Source organism: Gasterosteus aculeatus, chromosome 1 (assembly GCF_964276395.1).
Source record: "Gasterosteus aculeatus chromosome 1, fGasAcu3.hap1.1, whole genome shotgun sequence".
Lineage (NCBI taxonomy): Eukaryota > Metazoa > Chordata > Actinopteri > Perciformes > Gasterosteidae > Gasterosteus > Gasterosteus aculeatus.
The window spans coordinates 7251285-7265310 of NC_135688.1; the positions used below are offsets into that span (position 1 = coordinate 7251285).

The window sequence follows — 14026 nt, forward strand, 5'->3', positions numbered from 1 at the left end:
CTCGCATCTTACTTTGTTAAGAGTGGAACGAAACATAAATGAGAAACCGTGACGTGGAACCGGAACTCGGCTCTGATTGGCTGAATCCCTCTCGAGCCCGGTTACAGGTGTCATGTCGAATTCTGCACCCCGAATAGTCTCCTTCGCTGCGTTGTTGTAACGGTAAAGTTGATGACTTTTTAATGTTAAATATGATAAAAGTGGATTTGTGGGAATAGTGGGATCACATATTGACGAGGAGACAGTGTTAGCGACGTAAACGCTAGTGGAGCAGCCTTTAAGCTAGGCTAACGTCCGCGGGATAATTCCGCTAACGTTAGCTAGCCGTTAGCCATAAAGTAGCGCAGCACTAGCTTAAAGTTCCCTGAAAAGATTTGAACTGGTAACATGCAACTGTTAACTCGTGCACGTGTAAACGTTTGACACACAAACGTAACGTTTAGTCTGCGGACCATCTGCTAGCTTGAGTGGTAACGTTTAGGAAGAGGTGTGATAAAGGATAGCAGGAAATAAATGCTCAATAAAATGTGTGAAAAAACACGTGAGACCAAAAGGCCAAGAGGCTAACTTAAATTTAAATGTTGGGATTTGGGTCAAATTAGAACGGTAACATTTGGGCGGATGAGTTGGGGGGGAGAAGAGCGGAGGGCGTGAGGAGAGAGGAGGAGGAGGAGGAGGACGAAAGGGTTGTGATGAAGAAGAGAGGTGTTTGGAGACAGGCTCAGGTGTGCGTGACTGGAAAACGTCTCGAGCTGCTCACAGGCTGCTGGGTGAGTGTGTGTCTGTGTGTGAGCGTGTGTGACAGTAAACGTCGGGCTGCACATTATATCGGCAGCATCTTTCCTCTGCGGCAGCAACTTGGAAACCTAATTATCGAGCGGCACCGTGCAAGTGACGCCGGGAGGGGACACAGATTCACATACGGTGAGGTTTACAATTTAACCGAATCCATGAAAGACAAATGCATTTCTTCAGACTTCCTCCCTTCCCCGCTCAATATTCTGCTCAGAGTGATTTTGTCGCACTTTGCTATCACCTATTGTTCTTGCGGTGTTTATTTAAAAGGGATTCGCCTTCCAAGTGACTTCTGGACAATTCATCCTTGAATCGTAAAGGTCACACCTAGTAGAGACGTTACCCGGTTAAAAAGAGAGAGAGAGAGAGAGAGAGAGAGCAGCCGGTTGCACCGACACCAGCGGTAGGAAATCAATTCACGCGAATAAGACGGAGAGGGATCAGAAACGCTGTTTACACCCGCGCATTCTGTGGCCGTGCTCATTTCAGACCGTGTCTCTGTCATGCCTTTGCACCAGTCGCTTGTTAAAAAAAAAGACCAAATACGTGTTTGTTCGATTTGGTGCAAATGACGGACTCTTGATATCTCTCCCGTTGCGGGGGGATCGGATGCGCGGCGCTGCGCCAGTCCTCGTCGTCGTTATTATTGTTGTTGCTGTTATTGTGGTCTCGGATCTGATTTTGATCGTGTCAGTATGGGGGGGGGGGGAGTCTGTGAGAAAACATTGGCAGGAAGAAGTGATGTCAAGGTCCGAGCTGCTGTGGAAGAGCAAAGCTGTGTCACACCTGGTCGGCGCAGGGCAGCAGGTAAACCCGTGAGTGCGTCGTCCCTCTCCGACAACACACACTCATGTATTATTAATAATATACAAGTAGTTTGCGGTGGCTCACCTTGGCTCGGTGTAGGTATTTGTCTTTATCGCATGCATGAAATGTGTTTCCAGAGATTCTGATGGTGTTTGACATTGTCCCATGCCTTTATTGTCATATAAGGTCATTGAGTGTCAGTCTTATTTATTTAGTGGGACTTGAGAGGGAATACAAATTTGCTGAAGCAGTCTGGCAAAATACACTAGAGACACAAACGTGATTGTCTCTTAGCCCGAGCGATGTGGTCCGGGGAAACAGGAAAAGCTCCCAGTGGCACTTTGAGGATTCTGATCACAAGGCAGCCGTTGGTGATGAAAGCACCTTGTTTTTCCAGGAAATAACTAAAGCTCCCCAAAAAAAATTGTGACTCCCTTGACTTGTGTACATCAGAAAAGGTGTATGACCAATTTGGGTTGCCGGAGAATCAGGTGTCAGGTGATGGGGCACATTTACTTTGTGTTCATTGAGGTTTCTCTAGAAGGATTTCCATAGCAAAATTTAACCGGTCAAAATATGCTGCGACAAAGCTTTTACGGTCAAGAGAGCAACAACAATCGATTTTTAAAACTCCAGATGCTGCCCATCATCTATTACAAACACAAATGTCTGTGCGTCATTCAGAAGAGAAAATAAATGTGCCCGTGGATTCGTTTAGATGAATTCGAATTTTTATGGTCCTGACTAATGAATAGTAAATTAAAGGCTTTCACAACACATAAAACAGTGTATCAGCACTAATGAAACTTGGCGAATTAAAGCAAGACAGAGAGGGTGGGCAGTTTGTCTCTGCCTATGTGCACTCAGTGTGTGTCTGTGCGGTGATTTGGAAGGTTCTTATAATGCCCTCCTGCGTAGTTTGAATAGGCCAATGGATATAAATGCCTAATGGCGTGTGCAAGATGTTTGTTTGGGGGATGAGGATTTTCTTTTCTTTCCCCCGGAGCTACAGTTAGGCCTGCGCAAGAGAGAGAGAGAGAGAGAGAGAGAGAGAGAGACACACAGAGGGAGAGCGCCACAGAGAGTGTAAGAGGGAGAGAGAGAGAGAGAGAGAGTCATACGGGAGGATTGCAAGTCTCGTCTCAGTGAGAGGGAACCGGCTGGTGGAATGGTGCTGATGAGAGGGAGGGTTAAAAGATCACCATATGACAATAACGGCCCAGTAGACTTCAAGGATGGGGGACAGAGACATTGCGTCATTGGTGGAGACACAGTGTGTGTGTGTGTGTGTGTGTGTGTGTGTGTGTGTGTGTGTGTGTGTGTGTGTGTGTGTGAGAGGGAGTGCGCAGACTTTAGTTTGACATGTTCATTAATAGCGCAGCAGTTAGCCTGTTGCCTTCTTGGCACTTTCACGTTAATTACATTCAGTGAGACTTTCTGTCCCTTGATGCCTCTTTTTATCAGTCTCTTCTCTTTCCCGTCCACTCTCCCTCTCTGGCTCTGTCTCTCGTCCTCTACCTCTTTTCTCTTCACTCCCCAGCTACCCTCGTTCTGTTTTCTAATGCACTCTGTTTTTCCTTCCATTCCTTCGTGTCCCTCTCATCCTCTCTATATATTTCTATAATTCACTCCACCTTCTTATCTCTTTCTTCCCCCTTTTCTCCCTGCACCCTTTCCCTACGCAGCTCCTTGTCATAACCTAGATCTGGTTTTGCAAACTGCTTTTCTCTATGGCTGTTAGGTATTTGTGTAGAACTGATATTAAGGTGGCTACTTTAAAGTTCACTCAGAATCAAAGCAAAATGGTTCAGACACTTGAAGAACAACATGGAGTTCTTTTGGATGCTCATCACGGCTTTTCACTCCTCAGGGACCATGAGCATAATATATTGAAGAAATATATGTGACAACCAATCGTTTTATGGGACTTTGTCGGTGTCACAGTTGCTGTGTAAAACTTTGTAGGACACCTAAGTATTCCTCCCAGCAGCTGTGAAGTGTGATACAACGTATCGTTTGTGTTATTGATATTCCGCTGACACTGGTGACCGTGGTGCCTCGGCTCATGTCCCAATGATTTAGGGCTCCGCACCGGTGATAAAAGGGCAAAGCCATGAAGCTGGGCCAGAGTCTGTAAACGGCCCTGATACATAAATAAAGACCACTGGTCTACGGCCGATTCTCTAGATGTCATATTAATCTTCATTAAGAACCATGAGCAGCAGCTCATTATGGTGGTCACTGTAATGGCCATTGCAATGGACATTATGTACATTTTATTTGCACAGTTTGCGTACCCATGTCAATTAAAAGATCAACCTCCATAAGGTAAAGGGAAAAATACGAGCACAGTAGATGTAGCTCAAAAGACACAAGACTGATATGCTGTTCATCTGATGTTCAATGAGTTATACACATTACCATCCCACATTATTACATTACATTATATTTAGCTGACGCTTTTATCCAAAGCAACTTACATTACACTTTAAACCCATGGCTTTTCACATTTTGCCCGGGGAGCAATTAGGGGTTAGGTGTCTTGCTCAGGGACACTTCAACTTGAGACATGGAGCAGCCGGGACTCGAACCACCAACCTTGCGGTTCATTATAGTTGTTACTGTATTCCAATGCTGCTTACTTTATGATGAACTTGACTCTTCTCAATACATGCACAACACGTGTATTGATCCACATGAAACCTACATCTTATGATAAAGTAAAAGTGTACGGTTTATGTGAAAAGGTCTGTCTGTTCCCTGTCACCTGTTAGTGAGGAGACCAACTCTACATTTTAATTGGGGGAGCCTGAAGTTTTTTCAGCCAATGAGACTAAGCCCAGATTTTCTTTTTGATTCCCCAGGTTGCACTGCTGCACCTATCTCAGCCCTTGCAGTGATGGTACCACTCTGAAATCCGAGGCGCAAGAACGACAAGTCAAAAGAAAGGAATACATTTTCATCCACTCATAAAAACTCCTCTGTGCCACAAGCTTCTGCCATGGCCATGAAAAATGTTTCTCGGACAAGTAGTTTCCTGTGACGGCACAGCGCAAAATATGAGATCCGCTTCCCCTATGTTGCCTCAACAGGCCAAGATGATGCTTTGGCTGCTGCTAGTTCTCTCCATTTGGGTTGGATCTTATCAAGCTGAATCGGCCCAGTCCGAACGACGGGTTGTAACACACATACCCGGTGACATCATCATCGGAGCTTTGTTCTCCGTCCATCATCAGCCTCCTGCTGACAAGGTACACTTGTGTTTTTGTCTGCAGGGTGGTTTGTTTGTCATAGTTTTTGTCCATTTTGAGACCGAAGATAATGTGTGGTCACCCTCTGGAAGTTCAAACAGAAAATGGATACAATTATGTTCAGAAGAACTATGGGAAAGCATTTTGGGGCAAATTTGCAATCCATTTTGCAGAGTTATAACGCTGCTCTGCTTAGTAAAACCAAATTTTATTTGTAGAGATGTCCAAGAACCTTCAACCTACAATTTCTTCCCCAGTAACGATTGAAATGTCAAATTTTAAATAGGAAAAAATCTCTCTTTGACTGTGGCCATGTAAATATAAAACCGATATTAGCCCAGCAGTAAAGCAGGCATTTGTTAAAGCCGCATTTAAAAAAATACGCTAACTGTTCTTCCCGGCCGCTAAAACAATGAGTCCAAATAATTAATTCGTAGTGACAAGCATTCTTATCTAAATGCCAGTTCAAATTCCCTCGATCTCGTCTTCCGCCCTGTCAACACAGGTGCACGAGCGCAAGTGCGGTGCGGTGCGAGAGCAGTACGGCATCCAGAGGGTCGAGGCCATGATGTACACGCTGGACCGCATCAACACCGACCCCAACATCCTCCCCAACATCTCCCTGGGCTGCGAGATCCGGGACTCCTGCTGGCACTCCGCCGTGGCTCTGGAACAGAGCATCGAGTTCATACGGGACTCGCTCGTCTCCTCTGACGAGGCCGAGGAGTGGGGGGGAGGAGGTCCCATGGGAGGGGGAGGCGGAGGAGGGACGTCGGTGAAGTGCGCCGACCCCTCCGCCACTCCGATGCGGGGGAAGAAGCCCATCGTGGGTTTGATTGGACCGGGGTCGAGCTCGGTGGCCATCCAGGTCCAGAACCTTCTACAGCTGTTCAACATACCACAGATTGCCTACTCTGCCACCAGCATGGACCTCAGTGACAAGGTGAGGCCGCGCACCTGTCGACCAGCATGTAGCCCGTGGAGTGTGGTGCAGCTGTGGAGAGAATGCAGTGCTGCTCCTTTAATGTGACTTTGATTCATTTATGTCTGACTCAAATGTTTGCTGAATTGAATGTTCCAGATGCTCCCGTGTAACTCTGCCTCTCATTGATTTTGTCTCGATGATTCCAGAGCCTTTACAAGTACTTCATGCGGGTGGTGCCTTCGGATGCCCAGCAGGCAAGAGCTATGGTGGACATCGTCAAGAGATACAACTGGAGCTACGTCTCTGCCATACACACCGAAGGTACCACCACCCACTCACTCTTTTAAGCTCCTCTGCTAAGCTCAGAGACACACACACAGACCCGTTGGTCTTTTCCCTTTCCTTGTTCGCTTGTTCTCTCTCTGCCTTGTTAAACAGCATTCTTGAGTCCTCATTAAATGTATTTACCTGGAACTCATCCGGAGTGAAAATAGACGGAATAGCAGTCCAAGGGTAGAGCAGAAAGGTTTTCAAACAAAACAGAAGTAGTTTCAGCACATAGAGGGAATTTGTTCATCTTATTTCAATTTAGTTTATTTCTTTATAATGTAGATGTAATAAAACTCTGAAGGGTAAGTGTGTGTTCGCTGTGTACATGTATGTAAGTGTATGCTACGTGTGGATACCAGTTTGCGCATTTGTGCATGTGTGTTAGAAAGAGAGAAACGTTTGTCTGTTTGTGTTGGTAATGCAGTGGGGGAGGTGTTCATAAATGAGCAAAAGACGTTGCAGTGACTCAGTAACTCTATTAGAAATGTTCTATTATAATTAATATGATTTATTAATCAATAGATCTGTGCGTAGGAGTTGTTTTCAGTATAAGATGATTAAGTAAGCACTATTCTCAAATTAATTCCAGTATTTGTAAACGATGGTGCTATACACACAGTGTATATGTACATGGAGTATATTTGATCAATAATATAAACCCTAGTAACAACTAACTCTTAATCCTTCAAATTGAAAATGCAGAAGCATTTCCATGCAGATATTTAAAGGCTTTTGCTTTCTGTCATTATATTACATGATGGGTGACTAACAATCACCCTGCATATCTGACACAATTTGGTGTCAGAAATAAGACAAGATTTCCATGAGATCTCTGTATGAGTGTGTGCGTGTGTGTGTGTGTGTCTGTGTGTGTGTGCGCCTGCTAGTGTCCAGTGATCTTAGCGGCAACACAGGAAGCATCTTATGTGTGAAGGCATTTGTGTGTGAGAGAGCGCGAGACGCTGTGTGTGTGTGTGAGTTTTGTGTCTTTGTTTCCTCAGACACACAGGTTTGACCTTGGGACTGGCCCTGAAGGTTGACTACTGCCTTTTCAAGAGGGATAGAGAGCGGAGGGGGTGAGAAGAAACATAGGGTTTATCGAGGAAAAGAGGAAGAAGACAAACGGGGGGATAAGGGACAAGGGATGAGGAGAGAATATAATAGCGCCAGAAAACCACAGAGGACCAAGTACTTGAGATGGATAAAAGATTGAGAAAAGTGGCTTTGCTAGTTATAGCAACAAATACTACGTTTACTGTTTTCCATTGGGCTGAGGTGTGTGGGACTTTAGCAGACCGAGGAGAAGCTGTAGAGTCTAACCGTTTCTGGAATAAAGTCCAACATGTCGAGCACCTCTGGGTGACCAGCCTGTCGCCGAAGGTGCTCAGCTGCTTCAATGGCCGCTGTCAAGGAGATGGAGGTGTTGTACGTTGTCCTTTTGTAAGTCCACCACCATCCACTTCCATTACAGGACATGCACTCTACTGTAGCTGTACAGACTGTGTATGCACATGCTGTCCCGTAATTGATCACGATCTGGATCGTAAAACAAACTAAGGATTAAACGCATGCATGGTTGCATTTGGGTTTCGGTCTCCATTTAGTATTTCCCTGACGAGACTCCTGATGGCTCTTTTTCCGCCTCCATCTCCGCGCCCTCCATCACTCCGTTCAGTTTAATTCAATTCAGCTCAAGGGGTTTTATTGACACGGAATTTGACACGCGTCACCCAAGCGCGCTGCAACAGAAATTGATCAGTCCCACAATAAATCAAGAGGCCAACCATCTCCCCCCACCTCATCGCTCTCGCTCCCCTTTTTCACGTTTGCTTTATTTTTCCGTCATTCCTCTTCTCTCTCTCTCTGCTGACAGTGGGATGCGTTGTGGTGGGCAGATTATAGAATTTGCCCCCCCCACGCTCCCTCTTGAAAAAGTCTGTAATAAAAAAATAATATAGTAAAGTATTTGTTTTTTCATGGATGCGCGCACGTGGAGCTCGCACCAGCGGACATTCGACTAAGCCGCCCCGTCTGCCATTCGCCCGACTGCTCCCACGCCCCCTAAAGTTGGAAACCTAAGGGAAACACCGAAGCACATAGATTCAAAGTGACTCGGGCTGCTATAGCAGAACGCACGTTCTGGGAATCCATTTAAAGGCTTCTGTAAAGATAGATGGAGGGTGTGCCAGTCCCGAGGGAGCATTAAATAGAGATTTCCTTTTGGCACAGATGTTAGCGAGGTCATTAAAAGAGAAAAACTTCTGAGCTGTTGCCATTTTAAACCCTGTTTAAAGCATTTAGCCGAGCATGCTGGGAAATAGTTTCTAAACTATATGTAATTACCTTCACCTGTCCATGTGTAGGAGCACACAGATATTCAATCAGTGCAGATGATGTGCACCGATTGGGCATGCATGTTCACGTGTTCTTTCCTCTATATTCACAAGAAGGTTTTCTGAGACATTCGTATTTCGTCTGAAATTAATGAAAAAGTATAAATCCACAGTTTTTTTTTTTTATGAGAAAGATTTTTTCTGCTACTCTACTGTGTTTTATTTTTGAGCAATAGACAGGAGTGAAATAAAGAAGTCATTAGAGGACAATCATTTGGGCTTCAACAAATTGTAATTGGCTTTTCATTTTCATAGACTAAGGGATTTACTGACTAATCAAGAAAACTACTGACGGATGAATCAATAAAGGACATAACTGCCAGCTGCAGCTCGAAATCGGGTGTTATGTCTCTCATTAACTTCACATTTACGTAGCACTTCCTCAATACATAGACTGATACCGATATAAACACAACTACATTGTACAGAGCTGGAGTCTGATACAGTATGCTGTGTTTGTGGTCATGTGTGCGCGCGCTCTATTAGCTGTGTGATTCTGTAATCTTGTTTAACTCCGTGTTTGAGTGCGACTGTCAGCGAGCATCTGCCCCCCGGGGGAATTACTTCGTTTGTGACGTTCGGCTGCACGTTGTTGCAGCACCTCCAGATGTGACATGCGGTGGCGAGTGCATTGGTGAGGATGGAGGAGACGGCGGAGAGGAGAGAGTGACCGTCGGGAGGATTCCTTTCAGTCAATAACGATAACAACACTTCTAGTGCGTGTTGTTTTTCCTTTGGGCGAAACTGTGACCAGAGTGAACGAGTGTTGGAAAGAAGAACCGGACAAGGAAGGCAGAGGGGGGGAGGGGAGGGGACGTGTAATTGCATGTAATAGACCTGATAAGAGTGGCAGGTGGTTGAGGGTGGTAGTTGTAAAGGATGGCGGAAGGGTGAGAAGGAAACATTGGGGGAGAGACGCAGAGGCACCTGTCTCCGTCTCTTAAAATGTCCTTCCTGATTTACTGCTACGTGAGAGTGGGGGTTGGAGGAAGCAGGAAGAGGAGCTCCACTCTTCAGCTTTGCATTTGATTGCAATGTAATTTTCTGCAAAGTGTCAGATGAATAACAAGGACAGTCAAAGACAGAAGAGGGTCGAGGGCATGTGTGCAGCGCACAGTGAAAAAGGATTTCCGTTTATTTTTATTAATCCGGCATGTTTTTCCGACAGGAGAAGAAAATACTTTAAGCTGTTTTTCTTTTTTTTTTCTTTGTTTATCACTGAAACGATAGATTTAGATGTGGGGATTATATGCACACAGCTTTGTTGAGGAAATCAGCGCGATGTAAGAGGGACTAAAGCCCAGGGCGGTAAAGGGGTATAATGAAAACAGATTGAGTCCGTCAGACGGAGGTCACTACGTGCGTTGTGCGATGGTTTCACACAGGGGGCCACGCTGTTAATGAATACATTTAGAGCTACACAGACAACGTGTTCAAGGTGAATGGAAGTAAGCACGGGTTTCAATGTATTATCTGCTCCGAACTTAGAGATCTTGAGCTGGAGTGGAAGATTCCGTGTTCATTGGCACTCTGCTTTGCATGCGTAGAAGTCGAGATGACATTGTGACACGCGTCAACATTCTAAGATTGAGCCACAATAAGTCTGGCTGCCTTTTTAAATGGAATTTCAAGCCTGTGAAAAGTCGCCTTATTTAGGGCCGGGTAGAGTAAGAGCGTACAGACGCTTTGATCCACCGTGATGACAAACTGACGATTGTGCGGGTGTGTTTTTTCTTCTGGTCGGGCCGGGGGGGTAAGCATTCTGTGCCAGCGAGCGCTAGTAATATAAAGTAGCGTGGAACACATGTGTGTTTGAGGAATCGAGAGGCAGAGTGACAAAGAGTTGCATGACAGGCTTACGGAGTGTGTGAGAGAGAATGTGTGTGTGTGTGTGTGTGTGTGAGTGAGAGAGAAGGAGGGCGAGAGAGCTGTCTTGCACATAAATCCCCTTTGAGACCAGAGTGAAGTAGGTTACAAGCTTTATCGATTTTGATGAACAGTATGAATGTGTGCGTGTGTGTGTGTGTGTGTTAATATGTGCAGGGGAAGGACGGTCTGTACCATCTGTCTCCCAGTCCTCTCACTGAGACACTAATTACAGAACTTTACACTTCGCTCCACCACACATTGTCACACCCACACATACATACACGCACACACTGAGATGTAGTAGCGGTCAGTGATTGTGGGATGTCTTTCTACTTTCTGTGTCTTCTTCCTCTCTTTCGCCATTTTCTCTCTGTGTGCTTTCCTTCATTGCTTTTATATCTATTTTTCCACAACTACTGTTTGTTTCTACTGTATCTTTTTTTCGCCTCTGAGCTCTTCTTTAAGCCTCCTTAAGCAGAGATCAATAATACTTAGCAAGACTGCGTTCTACCGTATCATAATATCTTATACAATACTGTACGTTAGAACATGTGACCACCTCATCGGGTGAGAAAACAGAAAAAGACAATTTAGATGTTTTCTACCGCCAACACAGACCAGGGGAAGATGTAAAAGGGAGAAGCAGAGAAATTAAAGGGGGAATCCTATCATGTTCTTTGCCAGTGTGTACAACCATTCATTAGCATAAATTCCAGGTCACCCACTTTCTCTGGCGAAGAAACGGGTGCCACAGTGGGGAGATGCATTCTCCAACATGAATTTAAGCTTTCATGTGTAGACTGGTGGGGGGGCAAGTCTCTGCACTGGGCATGTTTTTGAAAATCAGACGGGATCAGGTGTCATCTTTTGCACTAAAATATATTGTCTGTCAGGATAATATTGTCATACATTTTTCATAGTGCATGTGTACCTTAGGTTGCAAAAACCTATATTAAATCTATTGTATATTTTCCCTACGTTTTATGGTTTTCCAGGCAATTATGGTGAAAGTGGGATGGAAGCATTCAAGGATATGGCAGCCAAGGAGGGCATCTGCATCGCCCACTCTGGTAAGATACTCAGTTCAAGACAACCACTGTTAACTAACTATTATTAATACTAAACATTGTTGTCAAGTTAGAAACTGCATTGAATTTTTGTGCGTGTACAGTTTGTATAAATGTTTAGTATTAGTATTTTTCCACAATTGAGCAGCGCTTTCTATCTAATTAAATTTTTAACAAGTGGACCATGGTGGCCGGCAGATAGAACAAATGTACCTGCCATCACAGCTTACAGGCATCCACTAAACAAGAAGCACAGTAAAGTAGACACACTGTGACAGAGAAACCCCAAAAGATGCTCACACAACCTTATGAGGCCGCAGAGATTCAAACATCCGCTACAAGAGCGTGTTTTGTCTTGACGCATTGTTGTTTTTTTTTTTATGTCTCAGGTAAAATCTGGAGCAATGCTGGAGAGCAGAGCTTCGACCGGCTGCTGGAGAGGCTGAGAGGCCACTTGCCCAAAGCCAGAGTGGTGGCCTGTTTCTGTGAAGGCATGACCGTCCGTAACATCCTCATGGCCATGAGACGCCAGGGACTGGTCGGAGAGTTCCTACTCATCGGCAGGTCAGTGGAAAGCGACACCGTGCCGTGCATGTCGAATGTTACGGGGATGATTAATATGACAGAGATGCAACAATCGGTGCTTGATTTCCTCTGCGTACGCTTTGGGCCTGGTTCAGTTTTTAAAACCAGACGGCTGCATTGAACCTGTGTGATCCACTTGGGAATTTCCGCCACTGGATGTTTTTGAGGGCAGATGGAGAGGAAAAACCGTGCGCTCTTCTCTGATATAACCCTTTTAGGAGATCTATTTATGAGTGTAAACAGAGCCTTTAACGTTAAATTGTAAATATACACTCTGCATTGAGTGTAAATATACAGTCCTAAGGATAACCAGTCTGATGACCCCAAATACATCAGTCACTGAAATGAGCCGAACAGAGTTCTGACATTTCTTCTCAGTTTAGTTGTCTAGTTGTATTTACTTTTTGAAATATGCATTAATATATAGCAGTTGAGGTTATTAATTCACTTCTGCTACAGAAGTGTTCTCAATACGGTGTACTATATGCGGTTTTATCCAGCTCTTAAACACCACCAGTGGACAACCAGTAAGGTGTTATGTTATGACTAGTAAGCCAAACTCTAGTTTGAGTCTGCTTTGTAGAAGCTTTCACAGGCTTTCACAGACATGGATGTGCCCAGTTCATTCTGAGCCACGGAACCTCTGTGGCTTGTTCGTGGAACAATGTCCACATTGGAGCGGTCGTCTTTGTATCACAAGGACAGGGAGCCTTTTGAATTGTGGCAAATAATCAAATAGACTGTGCTGCCAAACCGTACAGCAGGAGATGTCGTTGCCCTTCATACATTCACAATAACACACATGGACCGACACGCTGTTTTTTCTGTGGTGGTTTTCACGTTAAGCCTTGCGCTCGCTCAGATGTGTAGGTCCTCCTACATATCAGTTGCAAAAATAACCTAATGGGTTGTTTTTAATCTACATCGGTGCATGTGTATTTCTAAATGTGTGTGTGTATTTTTTTTTTTATTCCAACTGTGTAATGACTATACAATGGATGATGATTTTCACACTTATGCCAGCCAATATGCAGAAGAAAATAGACTCAGAAGACTGGACCCATAATCGTGTTTTTACTGTGATGCCACAAATGTAATTCTATTCTGCTCTTCCCGCAGCGACCTGCGCTGCGTAACTAAATCGTAGCCCCCTTTTTGTTGTCATCGCCACCACGATGCTCATTTTCATCCCCCTCATCTTACTCATCGTCATCATCATCTACATCATCACCATCGGCGTTGTCACCCTGCCGAGAGTCAGGTAAAGTACCGAACCACCATACCAGTGTTTCCCTTCCACCGTTCTACGGTGTGGGCACCCACAGATGCGCGCTTGCACACACGAGTGAGCACACTCCACCTTGTTCTCAGTCAAAATTTAAGCGCCGCAGAAACAGGGGCTTATTTTCTCAGCAGCGATAGATTGAATTCCAATGGTGCTACAATTAGAACTTTAACTAGTTTTCACATTATTTTCAGCGCTCCAATGAGGCTTCGGTGTATCAACCACTCATCTGTTTTGGTTTCACCATATTCCCATGCATGCAGAGAATGCCTTTAGCTAGTCCGCAGTGCTTTTTTTGTTGACATAACCACTTCGCCGAGTGCTTGAACAAGCGGGCCGCTGTGCTGCTGTGTCGCTTATAGTGTGAACACAGCATGAGAAGGACTCTTCCAATAAACCCTGTTTTGGGGTTTTGGCGTTGAGGGTTGTCTTCTTTGTTGCTGGTTTGTCCTCGTTTCTTGTGGTGGTTAATCAGAGCACTTGCATGGAAGCGAGTGGGATAGTGTTATTTGATATTAAATCTGTATTTCTTAGAGAATTTTAGCTGACGTTAGCGGTTGCCAAATTAACATAACTTGCTAAATGAATGTGAAGTTACCTTAAATGATGCAACATAATCTATGCTCTATAAATTCAACCTCTCACACCTTTTTGCTTTCTGCTTGTGTGAAGAACATCGCTGTACAGTGTAACATGTATTCCTCCATCTCTGGCCAGTC

At 44.7% G+C, this 14026-nt stretch overlaps 1 protein-coding gene across 1 annotated transcript in view; it reads left to right on the forward strand.

Moving 5' to 3' along the window:
* Window positions 1-646: 646 nt before the first annotated feature.
* The window catches only part of grm5b (glutamate receptor, metabotropic 5b), a 48270-nt gene continuing 34890 nt past the window's right edge, over window positions 647-14026 (forward strand). The window contains exons 1-6 of the mRNA XM_040170566.2: window positions 647-924; window positions 4467-4853; window positions 5359-5796; window positions 5985-6099; window positions 11366-11440; window positions 11827-12001. Coding sequence (XP_040026500.1) covers window positions 4617-4853; window positions 5359-5796; window positions 5985-6099; window positions 11366-11440; window positions 11827-12001 — 1040 coding nt within the window. The 5' untranslated portion in view covers window positions 647-924; window positions 4467-4616. The remainder of the gene's footprint in view (window positions 925-4466; window positions 4854-5358; window positions 5797-5984; window positions 6100-11365; window positions 11441-11826; window positions 12002-14026) is intronic.